At 35.7% G+C, this 23,511-nt stretch overlaps 2 protein-coding genes across 3 annotated transcripts; both read left to right on the top strand.

Moving 5' to 3' along the window:
* Positions 1-6,278: 6,278 nt before the first annotated feature.
* On the top strand, positions 6,279-12,721 carry LOC148618656 (galactoside alpha-(1,2)-fucosyltransferase 2-like). 2 transcript variants are annotated; one of them, XM_088577769.1, is made up of 2 exons: positions 6,279-6,435; positions 9,814-12,720. In XM_088577769.1, exons 1-2 carry the CDS (start codon positions 6,402-6,404, stop codon positions 10,866-10,868), a joined length of 1,089 nt encoding a protein of 362 aa, XP_088433895.1. In that variant the 5' UTR covers positions 6,279-6,401; the 3' UTR covers positions 10,869-12,720. The 2 variants fall into 2 exon arrangements, with proteins under 2 accessions (XP_088433895.1, XP_088433896.1); XM_088577770.1 differs by lacking the exon at positions 6,279-6,435 and adding an exon at positions 6,469-6,708 and having other exon boundaries at positions 9,814-12,721.
* Positions 12,722-18,361: 5,640 nt separating this feature from the next.
* On the top strand, positions 18,362-22,914 carry LOC148618655 (uncharacterized). The gene is made up of 3 exons (XM_088576863.1): positions 18,362-18,785; positions 20,765-20,877; positions 21,345-22,914. The coding sequence occupies exons 1-3, from the start codon at positions 18,384-18,386 to the stop codon at positions 22,912-22,914; spliced, it is 2,085 nt and encodes a 694-aa protein (XP_088432989.1). The 5' UTR covers positions 18,362-18,383.
* The last annotated feature ends 597 nt before the right edge of the window (positions 22,915-23,511 follow it).

The raw sequence follows: 23,511 nt of genomic DNA, 5'->3' as shown, positions 1-23,511 counted from the left end.
AGCTGTACCGTCTAGTTTACCTGAGTGGCGACAGAAAGCTGAATATCTGACAACTTTAGCACAGACACCTCTGTTTACAGAGACTGGCTTAACCAGAGAAGCAGCTCTTTCTGTACTAGACATCATCCATCCACACTAGCTGTAATGACGGGACGTCATTTTTGCAGCTGGGGGGAATGTGTGGTAAGGTGGTATTTTTGGTATGTATGTATATTTATAGGTTTAGTTGTGCATTATCATTGTGTTAATTATTTTATATTTCAGTACAGATTATATTTGTATTGTAGTGTTTTATTCAAGGTATATTTGTACTGGGAGTAGGTTCAGGTGGTTCATGTATTTCAGGTTCGCTCAGGTGTGAAATTGGTCAGGTGTTTTAGGTATTGAATTTTACTGGTTTGAGTTCAGATTGAAATTATTCGGCGGGAATCTTGTCAGAGGGAATTCAATAATCGAGCTGATCAGATGTGCTAATGTTACAGGGAGAATTGTAGAATTTCGAATACTCATTCAATATTTATTCCCAGATTAGTTTTTCATTCTCTTTACTAATTATTCTAATTGTCTAGCTCTAAAATTCACGATTTAGCGTAAGTATAGGAATGAGTGGCTTTGAGCAGATGTGCGATTGTAGTGAGTAACTGACGAGCGCTAGTTGGTAAAAAGATTTTTAACGCAATTTATTTTAAAGAAAACCAATTGCGGTTTAAAAGTTAAAATATCTAAATCTTGATTCACTAGAATATGTGCGAATGTACATTTTTCATTGGTAAAGTGCTAAATATCTAAACTATATTCATTTATAAATATGATGCGTTTTGTTTTACCGCAGCACTATTTCTGATAAAGGTATATATGATTCATATATTGTACTGTAGGTATTACTGTTTGATACCTGTTTATTCCAGACGTACAAAAAGTCTTTGTACAAACTTACAAGGTATACTTTAATTGCTAAGTTATTTTAACAGAATGATTGTGTTTTATATTTTCTATGTTTTGAACTGAGTAGTTATATAAGCAATTCGTATAATGTGAATTCTGGAACAGTGCATAATTGGTTTAGTAGTTTATCTGTATTTTTGAGATTCAGTGTACAGTTAGCAAAACGTACTATATTCATTTTGCAATGTAGATACATGCACTACTTACAAGAGCAAATAGTTATTTTCTTTTTAAATACAGTGCCCGGTTGTTCTAAGCGAACTCTGATATGCGCTTTAAGGTGTGAGTACTTTTTATGTGTTATTACATTGTATTTTTTATGGTGTACACTTTCCATGTTTGTAGCCTATTGTCATTATTATATTACAGGGTGTTTTTCTTTCCTGTATGTCCGAAATTGACGGAAAGTGCTCGAACCAATAAATGTAGTTATACATGTAGTGAGCATTTGATTTTTGTTTGGCCTAGTGCCCCAACCCTACTACAATACAAATATAATCTGTACTGAAATATAAAATAATTAACACAATGAAAATGCACAAGTAAACCTATAAAATATACATACATACCAAAAATACCACCTTACCACATTAAGTTTTTATAAATCAAAATACTCGTGTACTGAATCAATTTATATCGTTCGTTCGAATTTTTACATTGCCAAGATGACCCTGACAGCCCAGAAAACTTAGTTGCTACCATTAAACAAGAGCGTCAAATCAGGAGACGCAATTCAGTCGGTGACTTGAGAGAAGTAGCTAATAAAAAAAAACCTGCTCCTAGAAAATCAACAACTGAAAAAAACCATCGAGGCACTTACAAGCTCAACTGTTCTCGATAGACTTATACCTGAAATATCAGCAAGGTTAATTGACACAATAACAACAACAATAGCCAAGTCAATAGAAGCGTGTGTTGAAAAACAAATCCAACCACTGATCAACAGGTTAAATGAACAGGAGAAAAAAATAGATGAACAGAGCAGACACGATAGTGCAGATGATCAAAGAGAAAGAAAGCATGAAAATGTCTCTACAGAACGTCCAGGAAGACAATGATGAACTCTACAGTAAAATAGTTGAACCTGAAGACCGAATAGAAAATCAAGAACAGTATTCGCGCCGCACAAGCCTCAGATTCCATAACGTGCCGGTTCCTATAGATGGGAGTGGTAACATCATACACCCTGTTGATACTGACAGTATTGTGAAAAATATATGTAAAGAACAGTTGCTGGTGGATATATCAGAACGATATTGGGCGCTCACATGTGATCGTACGAGTTAGGGATGGAAAATGTCAAATAATTGTCCGCTTTATATCGTACCGCAAGCGGGAGAAAGTATACAGTGCGAAAAAGGGCACTTAAAGGCCATCCTGACAAGATTTTTATCACAGAAAACCTCACAGAGTACAGATCAAAAATTGTGAGAACCCTGAGTGAAAAGAAATACAACCGTGAAATAGAGTCGTACTGGACATCTGATGGAAGAATCTATGTAAAGATCACCTCTGAAAGCAGGGCAATTCAAATCAAGATCACCGATGATCTTAGAATATTAGACCAACCAAGAAGACAACCGCCCTTTTTCGACAACAATGAAGTACAGGTGCAAGCTGAAAATGTTTTACAAGCTGGCGACAATATCAGAAACGGAAGTGCATAAGCCGAACTTTTTCGAAATAAATTACATGCATGTGTGTGTCTAAATCTCAAATTTGATTTTAATGCGTGTGGTTTGATTTCGCGAGTCGGTTTGAAACAATCATTTTTTTTCCATTTTTAATCATTCAAGTTTCTCATTAACTATAAAGAATCTCACTTCAAACTGACAAAGCACAGGCAATATACGTTCAAGCTGTTTTGTCAGTTATTGATAGTTTTTGTGGAAATTCCCGTATGATCACTAGTTTGTACAAACTAGTTAATCCAGGTACCATATAGTGTACATTTCTTTATCACTTATCTAAGAGTAATCAAGGGAACCAAGGTTATAGCGGTAATCAAAAGAATGTAATCCAGGGACAAAGACCAGACATGGAAAACAGACACACACAACAAAGAACATAAAGTAACTAAAATCATGCATACAAAGTAACAAAAGTAAATGAGCAACTCGGACTCCACTAAAAAATGGGAGCATGGACCAGGTGCACCGGTAGGGTAAGCGTCCTCTGCTTTTCTATAAACACCCGCCGAGTTGCTCATAAAAAGTCAAGTCCGGGGTAGACAAACGAGGAAAGGAAAACTATGACCCGTTGAATAAATCAGTTTTCATGGTGCTGATGGATACACCATAACGATCCACGAGTTCATTATGACGACCATAAAACTTCTGTAGTGATGACGTCTATCTTGTAGCAACATAACCCTGTTCCAGAAGCCTATTTGTTAGAGTTCTAGCGCGATACAAATAGTCTGCGAAGTTTCGGCACGCTCTGGCATAACGTATGAGTTGTGATATGAAAACTCCATACGCAGGAGCCGAAGGGATGTTGACACAGATGAAAGGAAAGTTGACAATTCTGAATGAAAAGTCATCACGTTTGTCGTAAAGTTTGGTCAATAGTTTTCCTTTACCATCGATTTCTAAGTGTAGGTCAAGATATGAGGCTGACTTCACAGTGTCTGTAGTATCATTTATCTCAAGTTCTTTTGGGTAGATGCGATGTATCAAATCCCCGAAATTAGGATTGTTTAGAGATAATACGTCATCTATATAGCGGAAACTGAGATTGAAGTATCTAGCCAAACGATATTCTTTCTTTCTGATCAGATCAGCTATAAAGTCAGCCTTATAAGAGTGAAGGAATAGGTCAGCAAGTAAAGGAGCACAATTTGTTCCCATTGGAATGCCGACCGTTTGTTGAAAAACACGTCCTCCACACTGGACAAATATGTTGTCGATTAAAAATTCCAGCATTTTGTAAACATCTTCCTCTGTAAATTTGGAAGATGATTTGGAATTATTTCTTACAAAGTATGAGGAATCTCTACCAAGAACTATATATTTGTATCTAGGTGTACCATCTTTTTTGGAAAAACAACGATGTATAATGTTTTTAAGTCGGGATTTTAACTAAGTATGGGGAATAGAAGTATACAGTGTTGAAAAATCTTAGGGTTTAATGCTATTATATTCAGATAATAGTCTTGAACTGATTGTCTCCAAAATATCTTTCGAATTTTTCAGGATCCACATTGAATTAATACCACTACGGGAGTAACAAGTGTTGTCGTAGGACTGTAGACCCTCTTTGACAGTTGTGAGTATAGAAGTTAAAAGTTTTGAAAGAGGTTTGATGGTACATTTTGCAGATCCAGCTATGAAACGTTGTTTGCATGGATTCTTGTGAAGTTTAGGAATCCAGTACATAGACAGTAAATCACAATCATCGTCCTTGGTAGAGAGACCAAAAGAGGATAGCACAGATTTATGGTTTTCCACAATCTCTTCTTTGGAGAGAGTGGTAGCAGTATAGGTCTTATTACTGCTATTGTTTTCTACGTCTACCTCTGATAATAAACATTAGATATAAAACGTTTTGCAGACAAAAACAATGTTGTTTGGGGCTTTGTCTGTTGGTACGACAACATATTTGTCATGTATAGTAGATAATGTTTTTGCTACATCGGGATCTTTGAAAACTGATGTAGCCTTGGCACTTATTGACCTACTTAAAACTTTCATTCGTTTCAAAATTAAAGACCTCACGGCCTTTAACCACTCTGACAGAGAATCAATGTCTTCTTGCTCTCGTTTTATCGTTTTAAGACTCGTTCACTGATGAGAGGGAAAGCGAATTACCCTGAACTTTTGCTACTTTTGATATACTACGTTATTTTATTTTTTTTTCTCTCATTGTTTATAACTATCTTATGAAGATTGTCACCTAGTTAAATTTATCAAAACCACATTGCGAAATCATAACTATTATATAGTAAGCACATCAGATATCTATGGTTGGCTATATATTCCTACCTGGACTAAATCTAAAACAAAATATAATTTTGATATTCGTATAAGTATACGGTTAAATGTACCCAGGAAAGTCAATCCCCATGATCCAGGGGAGACTATTTACCAATTCCCACATTTTTTATGATAAAACTATACTATGGTCATGAATATACAATAATGCTCTGTATCCATATAGATACTTGCATGCACATACACGTTCATGATTATGTACATAAGTTACAATACACTGTCTTTGCATATTTACATGTACATTTGTTTATATATCTTGCAATTAATTTGTGGACCTGATGACCTTTTTATCACATGTATCCAACTACCGGAAGCCTGTTGCTGCCTAAATCCCTATCTTTATATGTTGTTTAAATTACCCAATGGGTAATACAGTTGAAAATTATAGGGCAGCGATTGGTACTTTCAACTGTCGAATGAGGAAACTTACTGGTTACCATAACTATATGAACACATACTCTGATATAATTCTAAACAACTTACGTTTTTCGTGTATAGTTGTATCACTTATATTTCTTCAATGGTTAAATCCGAACGTGAATGCACTGTTTGTACATTTCATTCTCTACTCAATTCTTTTAATAGGAAATATCGAAAGTAATCCTGGCCCATTAAATGATGCAACATCGACACAAAAATTCCAGAACAAAATGCGAATACTTCATTTTCACTATGTAATCTAAAAATTCGTAGCATAAGAAATAAAAATGTATGAAAGTGTTCCAAAATAAAATTGTACAAACAGTGTCCGAAAATAAAAATTTGGACAGCGTGGAAATGCCCAGAACGCAGATTTACACCATTTAACCAATTTTGATTTTTTTCTGACCCTGCAGCCCTCCTCTTTTTTATTTGGTAATTGATTTTATAAAAAGAGGCGGTTACAGGGTAAGAGGAAATTTGGACTACATTTACCGCAGAGCTTCTGTAGGCCGCTTCCAGTCTCCAAGTAAAATTGTTTAAGAAATAAATCACGGAAACTCCATTCTATCATTGGTTTACCACGAACTGGACATTTATGTCGCAATGTTTTACACCGAGCGATTGTTTTACATCGATTCTAATGGGACTAGCTTCTTCATATTTTTGAATAAACGCAGTATGTGTGTTGCACGAAATGTTGGTAATGTGTTTATCAATTTTTTACCATGACTGGTCAAAATAGCTTTAATGCACGTTATATTAGAATTTTGCTTCGGCAATCATTTCTGCCTCACTAAAATAAGATGTTCCCTAGTAACAATATTGATGAAATATACATGTGACAGGACATGTGGAATGTTGTCAGATTGCAAGCTTTTTGTAGGCGGATCTATTTATACATGTGGTATTTATGTTTTGAACATAATAGTCCCTTTAAATAAAACAGTATCACTTAAGGTTTATATATAGGACGCACTTATCAACGAGTGGTTTATTCCTGGTATATTTTGTTATTGGAATTAATTTTAGATACTGTTTATAATGTACACAGAACCTGACGAAGAACAGTCTGACGGTAATTCATTTTTCTTTCGTTACTAGTCCATGAATGTGACCGAATACTGAATGTCGAATTTCGAAGTAGAATGCATGTGAATCAATATAGTACTTGATTGACGGGATTTTATTATCTCCTTTCTGTCATATTACTATTACATAGCGGAAGCTTACTCTCAAGTGTGATAGTTAACCGCCATTAGTCCGATTTTTCTCGTACCCTACACCTATCGAGAGGATTTGGGGTCAAAGGAATTTCGAACTACTTGTATATTTAAGACTAGTAAGCTGTGTAAGTTTTGGAGAGAAGAATTTCATGCTATCATTTGCTGTCCCAATTTGTTTCACAAAATTAACAAAATTTCCCGCTGTGACGGGTCAGGTTTCTGTATATACCTTTAGTACTTAAAATCATATTTAATAGCTAGGTTTTGACCCGTGCAGCTCTGGGTGTCAAAAGAATAGGCCTGCGGCAGCGCTAAGCTTGTCATAAAAGGCGACTAAATAGTGCTCAGAACCCTACCCGGGGGCTAGGGCGCTCTGCCCACAGAGCAACTGGGTTGTGTGCCCCAGGTGGTGGAATGGGGTACCCCTGGCGTGTTACATGCTGGGGTTGTCAGGCTATAATACGGAAAACCTGACCGCAAACCATAGTGGTGCACCGTGTTGGGAAAGATGCCACGTTCCTCGCACGTTAAAAAACCCTAATGTGGTATTCTCCCAGAGTAAGAACCATAGGGCTCCGCCACAAGAGGCTAAATTGCCCGACCCTACCCACCTCTCCCTATTTCCAGTGGCAATCAAAATTTATCGACCCATTTTTCATTTCATCATTATTTCATGTTCATTTTATCATCCACTTCATGTTCATCGCCTGAATATAGCTGCAATATTGCTACTCGGGCGTTAAACCCCAACAATCAATCAATTAATCAATAGCTAGGTTTTGATCGACTGTTATAATATATTGTTGCCATTTTGTTGAATGTATGTCTCCAATCACTACTGTGCCGTACCTGCTCATCGAGAGCCCTTGCTGGCCAAATAAATGTATATTCATTGTATTAATAAGTTCTTCGTTGTTAGTGGAGTCCGAGTGGCTCAGTTTACTTTTGTTACTTTATATGTATTATTTCAATTACTGTATGTTTTTTGTTGTGTTTGTCTGTTTTCCGTGTCTGGTCTTTTTCCCTGGATTACATTCTTTTGATTTCCGCTAGAATCTTTGTTCCCTTGCAATCGGAACAGTTTACTACTCGGCCATTTCCGCTACACTAAAAAATAACCTCTGATGCAGAAAAGAGAATGTCTTCTTAATAAATTGCCGGAATTGTAGTCATACGCGAATCAAAGTAGTTCTATTCACCAGGTGGTGCTAAAAATTTTAGTTGGATAGCACTGGAAATATACAACAACTTTTCCAAAAATTTTGGCGCGAAGCAAGGAACTAAAAAAAGTAATGGTAAAAAAATTCAACCAGTTTAACTATAATTTTAGAATTGGATATGTCAAAATTCCGGACAGATCCATCCGCCTAGTGCCTCCGAGGTTTCTCTTTTGTGTAACTAGAAAGTCTGAGATGTTCCGGTTGTGTTCCCTTGATTACTCTTTCATCACATTTCAGTGTCAGTTTATGTAAGAATCTGGCAGTGGGTGAAACATGGTATGAAAAAAAAAACACCATTTTGAAAGTTTAATTTGATTATTTACTCACTCAGAAACAAGGAAAAACGACAAGTTTTTTCATATCACTTTTGTAAAATGAGTTATTCCCTACTTGCGGAGCTCGGGATGCAGCCATATTTTATCCTGTTTTTGCAGAGTTACCTCCCGTAAGAGCAGATGTAATTTCGAAGTCTCTCTAATCGATGTTCGGATTCGGGTGCAGAAAAAAGAGGTAACTCGAATGAAAATGGAATCCCCAGCAGACAAACACAACGGTGTTTCTAAAATTTGCAGGGTGTTTCATTTTGTTGGTAGGTTACATAAGGATGATTTTCATTTGTATCCTGGGTAAAGAAAATTTATGGCAGAGTCAGTAGAACGAGAATTTACCTTTTGACTTTCGAGATTTTCTAAAGGATCGTCGATATCGGATGGAAAACCTTACGTGTTCCGAATAGACACCTGCTTCAAAGGGTTCCGGAGATAAATGTTGACAAAATGTTGGTCCGCAAGTCGGGAATAATTTCATCCAAATGCACTGAAAACGGACATTTCATGGGCGGATAAGTGTGTCAAAAATAATTTATCATTTTTCTAACATTCTAATGAAAAATTTCTGAGCAATTCCAGTGATGCATAGATCAAATAATGGTATTTTCGAATAGAGAAATATGGGGCGCCGAATGGAACTTGATCTTCTTGAAATCAAATTAATTTTGAATTATGTCCTAACAAAATCATTTGTGTCGTACAAAACTATGTCATACATACTTGTTTTATGATCACTTCAGTTTTGTAATGACAAAATTCAATTTTGTCAAATAGGTATGCAAACATTAACTTATTTGCATAGAAAATTGACTTAAGTTACCTGATATGGAAATTAAATAACGAAAGTCAATTTTGTGAGACAAAATTGAAATTGTATGCAAGTTGCTGATTAATTTACATGTAGTTAGTACGGGGTGCCGAATGGGACTTGATCTTTTGTAATCAAAACAAGTGTAGACACAGACTGGGATTGCCCGAGGGGCAAGTATGGATGCAGACTGGTATAGCCCGGAGAGCAATTTGAACATACATACGATTTGTCTTGAACGAGTTTGCATTGTCTAGAAAACTCCTCCATTTATTGATATCAACAATTGAATTATGCACATGTTGATAAATATCCATTGAAGTCTGTGATACAAAAATGAATTTTGTCATGACAAAAGTAACTTTTGTCGACTAAAAATTATTTTGTATGACAAAATTTAAATTTGTAGTGTGTTATAAATTTTGTTAATCTGAATTCATTTTTGTTGAACAAAACTCACTTTTGTCTGTACAAAATTGAATTTTGAGTACAAAACCACAAGAGTCCCATTCGGCGCCCCTTATGAAAGCATCCTTGAGTGAAATTATATCGTTAGATTGGTGGGTTTTTGACATACATATTTCTGATTTTTCCCATTTTCCCGATTCTTACAAAAACATACGGTCAGTTTGTTTTTTTATCATGGTCTATACATAAAAATCAATAATGTAACAAAAACTGTCTACAAACATGACTACTTTTATTTGTGTTGCTCAATGGCCCATCGATATTTGTTTTCAATGGCGATTTAAATTTAATTTCTGTAATGGGTTCGTGATATTTGTCACACATTGTGTTTATTAAGTTGATTAAACATGATCAGAAGTAAAAGTTTGACTTCCAGAAACTTGACACAAAGTTTCTTTGTTTCAGCTAGCAAAATCAGTAGATGGAAGCATAATGTCTGCATTGGTGGTGTAGTTTTTGTTATGTGTTGTTTGCTTTACATGCGGGTGGATATGAAACCAGACGAACGTAAATTAATCAGCGATGTGCGGAGGGAGCCAGTCCACAAACGAAATGATAGCTCCTCATATAAAACTAGGACTCGTCACAGCCATAGGATCTGTCCGCTTTTTACATGCGATGAATGTGGATTAGGGAATAAGATTTTTCAGTATGCGTCAGCCTATGGGCTTGCGTTACATCTTAATATGACTTTGGTTGTAACTACGCCTTATAAGCTCGGTAAACTTTTTCAAATATCTAAACAGGGAAATATTGAATTCCATAATAATAGAATCACGTGCAAAAATATGAAACTAGTGAAGGAAAAATATGGCTGTTGCAAGTATGACAAACAATTTAAACACTTAAATACGAATCGAGACTATATGATTGGCGACTATTTATTTTCCTGGAAATACTTTAGCGGATTCGACAACGAAATTAGAAACCTCCTTACTTTCAATCACAAATTAAAAACAATTTCCAAAACATTTATCTTTAATGCACTCCGTAGGCATAGCAACCGTACAACATCGAACACTGCTGTTGTAGGAATACACGTACGACGCGGGGATATGACTCGAGCAAGTAAGCAAAGACGGGGTTACAACGTGGCGACAACGGAGTACTTTGAAAAGGCGATTGAATTATTTTCGGAGAAAATAAACAAAAGCATAATATTCATTACTGCAACGAACGACGCTGCTTGGACAAAGAAAAATATATTGCTGAATCCCAAGCTGCAAAAATATAATTTCGAGCTTCTCCATAACAACTCGGCAGAAGTTGATTTTGCTATTCTTGCCAACTGTGACCATATGATTTCTTCGGTTGGAACCTTTGGATGGTGGGCTTCCTGGTTGTCAGGTGGAATGGTGTCATATTTTAAATGGCCTGTTAAATCAAACACATATGTTGGTTTACAATACAGTCAGAATTTTACAGATTACTTCTTACCTAATTGGATTGGGATAGAATGAATATAAAATAAGTTTATATTAGTTTCAAAACTAATATGGGAAGTAAAGGCTGAAATGCTTAAAACGTACAGCTACGTAACTGTTGGTCAATGACTGTACCTATCTATGCATTTGGCATTGAAGCAGCGTGATAAGCTTGTAGATACACAGCTGTGGCCAATGAGATTCTACAAGAGGAAGAATGATCAAGGGAACCAAGGTTGTAGCGGTAATAAAAAGAATGTAATCCAGAGACAAAGACCAGACATGGAAAACAGACATTCACAACAAAGAACATAAAGTAACTAAAATCATACATACAAAGTAACAAAAGTAAATGAGCAACTTGGACTCCACTAAAAACTGGGAGCATGGACCAGGTGCACCGGTAGGGTAAGCGTCCTCTGAAACAACGAATCAACACCCTCCATCAATGTTAACGTTCCTTTCCCATGTCAGTTTCAACGTCTAGACGATGTGACAAAATACATGAAGAGTTGTTATGGTGTTTCGGTAAATAAACAGTTTATTAAAAATACTGACGCTTCAGGAGAGGTACAAAACACTATTTTGTATACTGAGAAATGAGCTGGGCTTTGTAAAACTAACTGTGACTGTGATTTCACTATCATTGTTACTACAGTCAGAAAGAAGGTATAATAACTAGATATACAATATATAATTAAACGTGTTACTCGAAATGTACTTACATATGAATAGTTCAGAGCCAGATAGCAGTGTCAGACAACAGTACCAGACAGCTGTGCCAGATATACGGTTTCTACTGTTTTCTAACTTTCGATAGTAGACAGTTGTCATTTACAAATCATTGAGAGGATTAGTGACATGACTGCAGCAAAAAATGATATTCTTTCCGTGAAAGAAAAACAATGATTTCTGACATGAATCAGGATCGAGTACTTTACAGAATTGTGTGACCACGCATATGCCATTATAAGGACTACAAATGTAGTATAAATTGATATGATATGATTTTGTATTTTTATGTGAATAAATATTATGAATGTGTATACTTATTGATAGTTGCATCAGAGACTTTGACTTGCGAGTACTTTGATTTCCATTTGGACACACTGTACGTCCTGGAACCTTCATTCCTTCTGTTCTACTTATCATTTTTAAGAGACATATCGAATTTCTAGAGTCTCCTATTTATATTGTCAACGTATCCTGGTAATGTATATTCGTATCTAAATGTTAGTTACATTTCTTTATACTCTGTTCCGATGCATTCTATTTTCCACAGTTTTATGGACTTCTTACAGTTAGGCTTCTGGAACAGGGTTATGTTGCTACAAGATTGAAGTCATCACTTCAGAAGTTTTATGGTCGTCATCATGAACTCGTGGATCGCTACGATGTATCCATCTGCGCCATTAAAACTGATTTGTTCATCATGTCATAGTTTTCCTTTCCTCTTTCGTCTACCCCAGATTGACTTATTATGAGTAACTCGGCAGGTGTTTCTAGAAAAGCAGAGGATGTTTACCCTACTGGTACTCCTGGTCCATGCTCCCAGTTTTTAGTGGAGTCCGAGTTGCTCTCTTGCTTTTGTTATTTTGTATGTATTATTTTAGTTACTTAATAATCTATGTTGTATGTCTGTTTCCCGTGTTTCTTTTTTTACCCTGGATTGCTTTCTTTTGATTTCCGCTATAACCTTGGTTCCCTTGATTACTCTTATATTTTGTATGGAAGACATGATTTTCAGAATGAATGCAGGTATTCTTTTCATTGGTATAAAAGTTCAGACTCCGAGATATTTTATTGGTATAACGTTATCAAACTTGAGACATAGCTATGACTATATTTAACAATTCAGATATTGGATCTCAAAATACAGAACATATTATTTTGATATTTATACTATTGTTTAATATAGAGTAATTCTGCATATATTCAACAATAAATATAAAGACCTATGAAGTCATTATTTTTAATTCAGATCTAGTTTATGAATTGTATGTAGTCAATTTAGAGAATTCGACAGAGGAAGCAAGCTATGCCCTTGTATCCGTGACGTGTAATCTTAGAAGATGCAAGCTGAACCCTCGTTTTCAGTTACATGCTAGGCTGTGTTCAAAATTCGACTATCTTAGAGGAAGCAAGCTAAGCCTTTGTATTCAGTTGCATGTTAAGCTGTGTTCAGTTTGTGTGTGTTTGAACACATGTGCATTTTGTTTGTATTGTCTGTGTTTCTTACTTTTCATACGATTTACTTGTAAATGAGTGGTCTGTATGAAGTGCTATATATTATATGATTATGCAAACTAATTCATTACCAGAAGTAGACTTAGTAGTATTGTAAACTGAATATTATTGCAATACATTTAGAGATGACAGATGGTCAATTTTAAATTGAATTGACTTGACAGAATACTTAATATTTTATTTTTTAGTAACAAGAGACAATTAGATCTACCTTTGTATGTGTGTCTTTATCTTTTTTTTAATGTCTAAGTTAGTGTTTATTATGTTACAGGGACTGTCCAACAAATCTATTGAACGCTAGATAGTTTATTTGGCATATTTTGACGATGCCACACAAATGAAAAATAATAACCGTCGGTTATGTTGTAGTTACTCGTTATATTGTTTACACATACAAAAATGACTGACTAAGCATGGCTGTTAATCTTATCTTTCATATAAATATTGATTACTTGTATTTTAAAATTTTAATGTTCAGCTAATATATATAATGTTATATTTAATTTCATCATTGACAGGTTTTGAAGTTAAACCAAAACATAAATATTCTCAGATATTTGTTTCGTGTCATATCACATCGCTGTTCGAACCCGGCAACAAATAATTGAGGTGATATTTTTCTTTCCCAAATAATCAGCATTTGTGGATTTGTTCGATGAAAGTTGGTATTTTCACTGCATTTCATTGAAATCTGTGCCGTCAGTACTTTGTTCAACTGTCACTGATTTATTTTTTCCTTTTTCTTAAAATAAATTGATGAGTCTATGAATGAGTAACCGAAGGAACCAAGATACACGTAGACATAGACATAGACAAGCTTTATTCAAAGTCGGCAAAACATAACACAATAAACGTAAACTCTTATGAGCTTTTGAACCGACCACCATGATATTTACAGTCATACATAATCATACAGGTAAGTAAAGCAAGACATACATATACACACAGAAGACATTTAGACAAACATAAAAACAAATAATTACATCAGTCAGTACTATGATACGAGAATACATGCAGTTGAAGCATACAAACACTAAAAATACTACTACTACTGGCTAAAGAATAAAATAATAAGGAATAAAACTATCGTGCAACTAAAGCAAAGAAACCAAATAATAATAATAAAACTGAACCAAAATAAAACAAAAGTCTAGTATGTGTGGTTGGTATGCTGCATCAGTATGTGTGGTTGGTATGCTGCATCAGTAAGTATATGTGGTGGTATGCTGCATCAGTATGTGTGGTTGGTATGCTGCATTAGTATGTGTGGTGGTATGCTGCATCAGTAAGTATGTGTTGTTGTTTTGCTGCATCAGTAAGTATGTGTGGTTGGTATGCTGCATCAGTATGTGTGGTTGGTATGCTGCATCAGTAAGTATGTGTGGTTGGTATGCTGCATTAGTAAGTATGTGTGGTTGGTATGCTGCATCAGTAAGTATGTGTGGTTGGTATGCTGCATCAGTATGTGTGGTTGGTATGCTGCATCAGTATGTGTGGTTGGTATACTGCATCAGTAAGTATGTGTGGTTGGTATGCTGCATCAGTAAGTATGTGTGGTTGGTATGCTGCATCAGTAAGTATATGTGGTTGGTATGCTGCATCAGTAAGTATGTGTGGTTGGTATGCTGCATCAGTATGTGCGATTGGTATGCTGCATCAGTAAGTATGTGTGGTTGGTATGCTGCATCAGTAAGTATGTGTGGTTGGTATGCTGCATCAGTAAGTATATGTGGTTGGTATGCTGCATTAGTAAGTATGTGTGGTTGGTATGCTGCATCAGTATGTGCGATTGGTATGCTGCATCAGTAAGTATGTGTGGTTGGTATGCTGCATTAGTAAGTATGTGTGGTTGGTATGCTGCATCAGTATGTGTGGTGGTATACTGCATCAGTAAGTATGTGTGGTTGGTATGCTGCATCAGTATGTGTGGTTGGTATCCTGCATCAGTAAGTATGTGTGGTTGGTATGCTGCATCAGTAAGTATGTGTGGTTGGTATGCTGCATCAGTAAGTATGTGTGGTTGGTATGCTGCATCAGTACGTATGTGTGGTTGGTATGCTGCATCAGTAAGTATGTGTGGCTGGTATGCCGCATCAGTAAGTATGTGTGGTTGGTATGCTGCATCAATAAGAACATTTTACTACACGTGTACACTATGGAATCTTGTGTTCCTCAGTTCAAAAGTTTTTAGTTCTTCGTATTTTTATCATTTTTTAGAAATGAGAAAAGGTCCTTTAAAACTAAAGTCTGTGTTTTAGAGAAAGAGTAATCGAGGGAACCCAGATTAGAGTGAAAATCAAAAGATATATTTCAAGAATAGACAATAAAAATAGACACACCGGACAGAAAAACATGAAATAGCTAAAAAAATGACACGTACAAAGAAACAGAAGTCAATAAGCAACCCGTACTCCACTAAAAATGACCGGGTTCACCGGTAGGGTAAGTATCCTTTGATTTTCAAGAGACCCATTTGGGTTGCTCATAAAATGTCGCGTCCGGGGTAGACGAAAGGGAAAAGGAAAAGTATAACACGGTGAGAAAATATGTTCTCATGGTGCAGATGGATACACTATGACGATCTACGACTTCATGATGACTACCATAAAACTTTCGTAGTGATGACGTCTATCTTGTAGCAACATAACCCTGTTCCAGAAGCCTAATTATAAGAAGTGTAGCACGGTACAAAAAAAGGCCGCGTAGTATCGGCAAGCTCTGGCAAAACGTGTGAGTTGTGATTTGAAAACTTCATATGAAGTTGCTGAGGAGATGTTGCCAAATATGAAAAGAAAGTTGACAATACAGAATGAGAAGTCACGGCGTTTGTCGTATAATAATAATAAGTCATGAGTTTTCTCTTTTAATCGATCTTAAAGTATAGGTCAAAATACGATGCTGATTTCATAGTGTCTCTATTGCCCTTTATCTCAAGTTTTTGAGGTATATGCAATGTATAAATTCCCCGAAATTAGGATTGTCTAAAGACAAGACGTCATCTATATAGCGAAAACTGAGTTCAAAGGATCTGGATAATCGATGTTCCTTCTTTTGGATCAGATCAGTTATAAATCTAACCTCATAGAAGTAAATGAATCTGTCAGCGAGTGGCGGAGCATATTTGTTCCCATAAGAATACCAAGTTAAAAAACTTGCCAAATATGTGGTCAATAAAAAAAATTACGGCATTTTTACAACTTCTTCTCCGGTATATTAGAAGATGATTTGGATGGGAAAAGTTGTATAAAGGGTTGAAAAATCATAAGTCTTCATGCTATTATATTCTGACGATAACCAAACATTGAGGGTTTCCTGAAGATACGATAGAGAATATATCCTTTTTGAAAGCTTTTTATTAATTAAAAAAATAAGTAAATAAATAACCGATTCACTCTAGCTGCTGACAAAAATATAATTATGCCTCACCCTGCTTAAACAGAATGTTTATAGAACACATATGATGTCTGTAAAAACAAAATGTACTTCAACAAAAGTAAAATGTGTATACACGTATGATTGGTCTTGAATTTCCTAGAATTGGTATGTCTTCTCAGGGGCGACACACTTGTCGTCGTACGTGACTTGTTTCAAAAAACAATACATAACGAACGTTTTATCATTTATCAATGCCAGGAAATTCAAGATCTTAACAATTAAAACGAATTAAAATAAAGACAACATACTCTGATCTTTCGAAGAAAAAATAGTGTAGACAGTTTACAGGGAAAATCCCATAACTTACGAAGAAGAAAACACCAGCCAGGTTTTGTTACGAATCAATTGTCTAACTCGTGTGCAGATCAACGTTTATACAACGTTAATATAAACAAAATTGATCACCTAGATTAGAATAAGAACAAATAAATGAGTGATTCGCCCTCACACACTTTTTCGGATCAATTTTGGGATTTATTTATTGTAGATCATCTTAGGAGGACCTTAAGTAGTGCCGCGAAGCTTTTTTCAGACGTATCTTATTATTAAAGGGCGTCCTAAGTGTGAAATTTTAAAACGTTATAATAATTTGAATAAAAGATTGACCAATGACGTACATTTGTAACCAATTCATAAAATTGATAATTTCATATAAAAAAACTAAAATGATGTTTTCAACTGTAATAGTAAAACAGTAAAAATATCTAGAATGGAAAGCAATTTTTGAAATGAGAGTTGAATTCAAAGTCTTTCACGAAGTTCGAAGTTAAAATCATGCAAAATTTCTTTTTAACCGATGCATGCGTTTCATTTCATGTACACCTTCATGTGAAATAATAAGCAAAATGCGGAATCCAAAGTTAAGATGAAGAGATATTTAGAAGTTAGCAATCGGAAGCCAGATCTAGCACCGATAAGTTCTACTAAGTGTAATACAGGGAATGAAGCCTCAGTGTTTTAGGGCTTTTAAACTGACTTATCTCGGTCAATACTCTAAGATGGTCTGGGAAATGTACTAGTCATACGAAAACACCACACTTGTGTTCGTCAGAAAACAAGTTAAAAAACAACAAAACAAACAACACTATCAACTACAATCATGTGAGATTAAAAAAGAAAGACAATAATGCGAGTGCCTTGATTCTTTTTTTTTAATTCTTAAAGCACCACTAGTGGTCGGAATTATCTTTATGTCAATATCTGTCCATATCAGCAATTATTGACCAATTAATTTTTTCAGTTATTTTTTTGTGTGCAAAAATCATGAAAATATGCACAAATAGGCGTTATTCCCAATAAGAAAATCCAGAATCGTTTCGTAAATATACAGCCCTAGTTGAAAAAAAAATGGTACCAAATTAAACATATTCATAAAGCTAAACTTTTGTCTGAAACGTAGTTGGCCTTCCAAAAAGATCATAATCGATGCCAATTTTCCTTTTGTAGATAGAAGTTTTGTTAGGCTTTAGGAATCTATTTTTTACTTTAAATCCCTGAAAAACGATTTTCTGCGTGAAAATCTGACTTGTTCTTCACTGTGTGGCCCGCCATTTTTCGGAAATTGGGGGGGGGATCTAATTTAATGAGTCTTTTATTTTCCGATACTCTAAAAAAGTAAAATACTTTTTCTAGTATCTGCGATTTTATGTACCGATAAACCATCTTACTACGAGGCATGAACGATTCAGTTCATCTAACTATCACATAGGTTGAACGTTATGTGCTATCTAGGATGTTCTGATACGTTATATATGTTGTAAGAATAAGCATTTCTTACTAAAAGACGTTCAGGTTCAGCTGTGTACATGTTTTCTTGACCTCATCCTTCTTTCCTACATGAAATTACATGACAAAAACTTTATAAAAGGTATGATATTAAGATGTTTTAACAACAGATATTCATTGAAGAAGATGATTTTGTTCATAACTTGTTTAGTTCAGTTTACGAATGTTGCTTTGTCACTAATTCAGGAAGATGTCATCCCACCAGAATTAAATGAATGTTACAAACACTTCAGTATAGCACAAAGAAGCAACTACAAAGTACGTTCAAACTGTATACAGAAATACATATACAACAAATTTGGTAGTCAGTATTTCGATATTTTGGATGAGAATGCATGGAAATGGATAGAGTCACTCAGCATAAAAACTCATCAAATTGTAAAACGACAAGTCGGATACAAGCGGCGACGAAAAGAGATACGGACACTTTCAGACAAAGAGCGTCAGCGGTGCTTTTCGGCAATTAACGCCTTAAAACGCGATCGGGTAAGTAAAACTGAAAGGGATTATGTTTTATAAAGTAATGTGTGCCTTACTGGTTTACTTGTACCAGAAAAATGTTATCTTTGTGCACTTTCTTTTTTCCGGAGACCTCATTCTCATACGAAATTTTAAAATACGAAAACGAATTTGCATACGTGTGCAAAACATTCTAATGTCGTTTAGATGAAATATTAGGTGGTTTTTTTATTAAACCCTACCAATTTAAGATCCGCCTCTGAGTCTCTACAATGTGGAAGTCTTTTTTTTATGTATCTTCTGAAAATAATAACAGCATTTACTTGTACATGTATCTTCCACAGCATAATTATATGCATTATTTGTCTGTCTAGAGAGGGACATAGCAACTAGTACCTAAGGTAACTAAAGGTGTATTTCAATTTATACATGATTAAAATATGGTTAATAGCACAGAATGAGAACGAATAAAGCCACTGTAGAATGCTCAATATATGTATTTTAAATGCGAACAGAAACCGCCATGTCTTAGGTTTTTAATGCACTTTTCGCTGTAGTAACTCTTCACCCAAACACTTACACGGCTCGCCTAGTCGGACTGCTGTAGGTGGCAAAGCTCGGGGAAGTTCTCCGGTTTTGTTCCTGGCACGGATTGAGAACACATTAAACTACGATAATTCAAAGAATATTTTCAAAGACAAAGAACATCTTTATTTGGTTCTACAAAAAAGGACATTTGTAGTCTTGTGCACATCGAAAAATTAACTGAACAGTAATTTAATAGATTGGCCCTGTCATTCAAGTATCAAAAATCACCTTTTTCACTCAGATTTCCTTTCCGGTGGCTCTAATTTAGTAATATGTTACAGTTACAAGTTGAGACTATAAATAGGGCCAATTTGTTCGTCTTTATCCGAGCAGAATTCTCACTTGATTTGTCAAAAAACGGGGAGGGGGGATATGTTAGTTTTGCAATCAGTTCACGTGTAAATTAATTTAAAAACATTTACATAGTTTAAATTTACACACGTTAGTAAGTGTTTCCATATGTGGACGAATTTTGCACCGAATGTAAATTTTCACAGCATACATGCAATTAGATTCGCATATCTGCAAATTTGGACATGAGAACAGGGCTTTAGAGTAACGTTATAGTGTATATACACTCAAATGTCGTTTTAGATTTTAGAATTCTGACCGGATACACACGAAACTTTGTACTCTAAGACAATTGTTCTATGCAGGCATTCGACGTTTGCCCACCCAAAACTTGGGAAATTTGTTTTGACTGTACTAAACTTAATACAGCATTATTGATAATACAAACATTTAGGATAATTGATTTGAAAGAGTGAATAACTAGTATGTATACGATCACAAGCGAGTGTCGAAAAACGCACAGATTTAACAAGAGAGCGGAACACGGGTTAAATAATGTTCTTGGCATCAATTGTAGTATATTGGCTATTCACAAATGATTGTCTTAGTTGTATGTTTTTTTCCTTGGTTTGTTGCTTTTTTAAACATTTTGAGATTGTCGAATTTCTTTTTGCGACGTTTTGGCGGGAGAAAGTCTGAGAGTGGAACGAAAACATGACCCGCACTTCCTGGTAACCAGAATGTTTTGATTGTAAAACATTCGGGTCATGGGTTATCATATCATATCACGGGAATCAAGATTCTAGCGGACGTCACCCGATTTTAAAGCATATCGCATTCATTCCATTCCGAAAGTTGAAAGCAAGCCAAAATCAGTGGCATAGAATATTTGACGATTAGCGACTTTGAAGGCTTCTGTCTTTGATATTTTAAGCGGTGAAAATTCGATAAATCACCGCTATCTGTATACTGTATAATCAAATCTATTAAATATCTTTTAATGAATTGAAGAGAAAACGACAGTTTAGATTAAAATTTAATTTGAATGTAAAAAGGCGGAAAAAACCACAACAATTCCTAACTGAAAGTTTGGTGTTCATCAGATTGTATAATGTATTTTTTTCTAGTCTATTAGTCCAAACAAGTACGATGCGATAGCTTTAATGCACCAAGGTCAAGCCCTTCCCTCAGCACACAGAGGTCCTAATTTTGTTAGCTGGCACAGATATTATTTATTGATGTAAGTAAACGGAGCCATTTTGGTTTTTGTCTTTAATTCACTTTTTAAGCTTTATTTTGACCTTCTATTTTCAGCAAAAATATTTTTTTGTGATTTGACCAACACCGTAGCAAGCATTCCGGTCCTTCCTACTTTCAGAATGCAAGCATATTCCTAACTGCAAATAATGTATTTCACTTGAAATGTAATAAATGTGTCTAGTGCCTTTTTTTAATAAAACAAAATGACTTTTTATGTTTTCGATTCTTGAAAATAGTGAGAAAAATCGGAAAGTAGTGATAAAGATGAGCATGAGTTACAGTTTGCATTTACTTTTTTGTTATTCGATTTGCCAGACAATTTGCGCGACTTATCTATGTAAGAGTTTTAAAAGTTTTGAAAGGTATACATGGACGACATATTTCAGGATTTTTTTTCGTAATTTTCATTTTTTTTATCTACATACTGACCATAACTTATAATTGTAGATTTGAAAACGCCTTGCAAGAAATAGACAGCAGAGTTGTTCTGCCCTATTGGGATTCCAGGATAGATCACGTGATGCGGGATCCCAGAGATTCGATCATGTGGACTAGCCTTTTCTTAGGTAACGGTTTCGGTAGAGTCATTTTCGGACCCTTTGCTAATTGGACAACCCCGTGGAAAAATGCCCGTTATCTGCAAAGGAACATTGGTGCGGAGAGAAGTTCATTGATAAATGCAACCGCCCTTGAAAATGTTTTTCTAAAGAATCATAATTGGGAGATTCTTACCCCAACGGCTGTAAATAATATAGAAAATTTAGAAAGACACCACGATAGTGTTCATGTATTCGTTGGGGGTCATATGGGAGGAACTCCCACCAGTGCAATGGATCCTGTCTTCTTCTTTCATCATTGCTTTATTGATTATATGTGGGAAATTTTCCGAACAAATCAAAAACGAAGGGGTATCATTCCGGATACCGACTACCCATCTTCATTAATCCCAGAATATCATCAGCCTAACAGAATCATGGACAACTTGATCCCACAGAAAACCAACCTATATGGCTATAGTAGTACCTTTACCAATGACATATACGAGTACGTTGATACGCCATCATGTCCCGTTTGTGGCAATAGCAGATATATCAAGTGTAACCAGGTAAAAAATATTTGCCAGTCGAAGACAAGGGATGAGTTTATAGACGATTTGATCCGACTGCGGGAATATCCAATTATTTTGGAGGAAGCTCCCTTACAAATTCCAACCACTCAGTTATTTGTTGCGGGAATATTTGATTTTAGATTTTGTGGCGGTGGCGGCGGTGGTGGTAGCGGAGCAGGAGGTGGGGGCGGGGGAGGTGGGTGTCTTGGTGCCTGGAGCTGGAGTACTGCTAGCGCTAGTGCTGTTGCCATGGCTGCTGGTGGAGGTGGCGGCGGCGGCGGTGGGGGTGGCGGTGGGGGAGGGGGCGGAGGAGGTGCTGTTGTCTGGGAAGGCAGACGTAAAAAACGGTCGACACAATCAAAAGGAATTGTACTGGACACTCTAAAAGATGGATCTCTGCTCATAAAAGAGGGTTCGAAAGCAATTTTTATTCCAGACGATAATTCCTTATTACTAGTTAAAGACCCAGAAGGAAATATATTCTCAACTGTGGCGTCTGCTCCAATTACAATCGTATCTGGAAAATCCCATTTGAATGCTGTGCAACCATTAAGGTCATCGGTTGGCGTTAGTGGTCAACTGATAATAGAAACAACAGGGTTATCTTTCCCTGGACAACATTTTTCAGTCGTTGATTTGAACGAAGAGGTTATGAATGCATCCATTATGTTTGATACTCCGAGCTATAGGCCGTCACATATTTTAGTGCGGGTTTTCGATACAAAAGGAAGACTTTGTAAATCAGAGTGTCTCCTTCACGAAACAAGTCAGATTTATCATTCTTGTACAGGAGCAGTTGAAATTTCCAATGAACGACCAAAAATGTATGTTGAACATTTAAGCAATGGACCCTGGATCCCAGAAAGATATTCAAATGCCACATTCTTAAGATTTGTATGTCCATTTTAGACATAAGATTATCATTCAATTTATAAGATCTATATTTCTGATTAAATTGTTTGAAAACATGACAAACGCTTGTTTTGGCCTTTTTAAGCCTTTAATTCCTAAATATTCAAGTCATAACATCATACTAAACTCCAGTCATAGTTTATAGTTGAATCATAATATTATAGAGATCCATATGTCTATACTATAGTTCTGAAATGCTAGTTTTTTTGCTCTTTTTAAAAAAAGTGGTTCAAGTCCGCGACCCGCAGAATCAAAGGCAGACACTTTGGGATATCAAAAACATACATATATATGTACATTGTATTTAAGAGTAATCAAGGGAACCAAGGTTATAGCGGTATTCAAAAGAATGTAATCCAAGGACAAAGACCAAACATGGAAAACCGACATACACAACAAAGAACATAAAGTAACTAAAATCATACATACAAAGTAACAAATGTAAATGAACAACTCGGACTCCATTAAAAACTGGGAGCATGGACCAGATGCACCGGTAGGGTAAACGTCCTCTGCTTTTCTAGAAACACCCGCCGAGTCGCTCATAAAAAGTCAAGTCCGGGGTAGACAAACGAGGAAAGGAAAACTATAACA

Source organism: Perna viridis, chromosome 4 (assembly GCF_037379345.1).
Source record: "Perna viridis isolate PV_CMFRI_1.1 ecotype Kerala chromosome 4, ASM3737934v1, whole genome shotgun sequence".
In the NCBI taxonomy this organism is placed as follows: Eukaryota; Metazoa; Mollusca; class Bivalvia; order Mytilida; family Mytilidae; genus Perna; species Perna viridis.
This window is presented reverse-complemented; position numbering and strand designations above follow the sequence as displayed.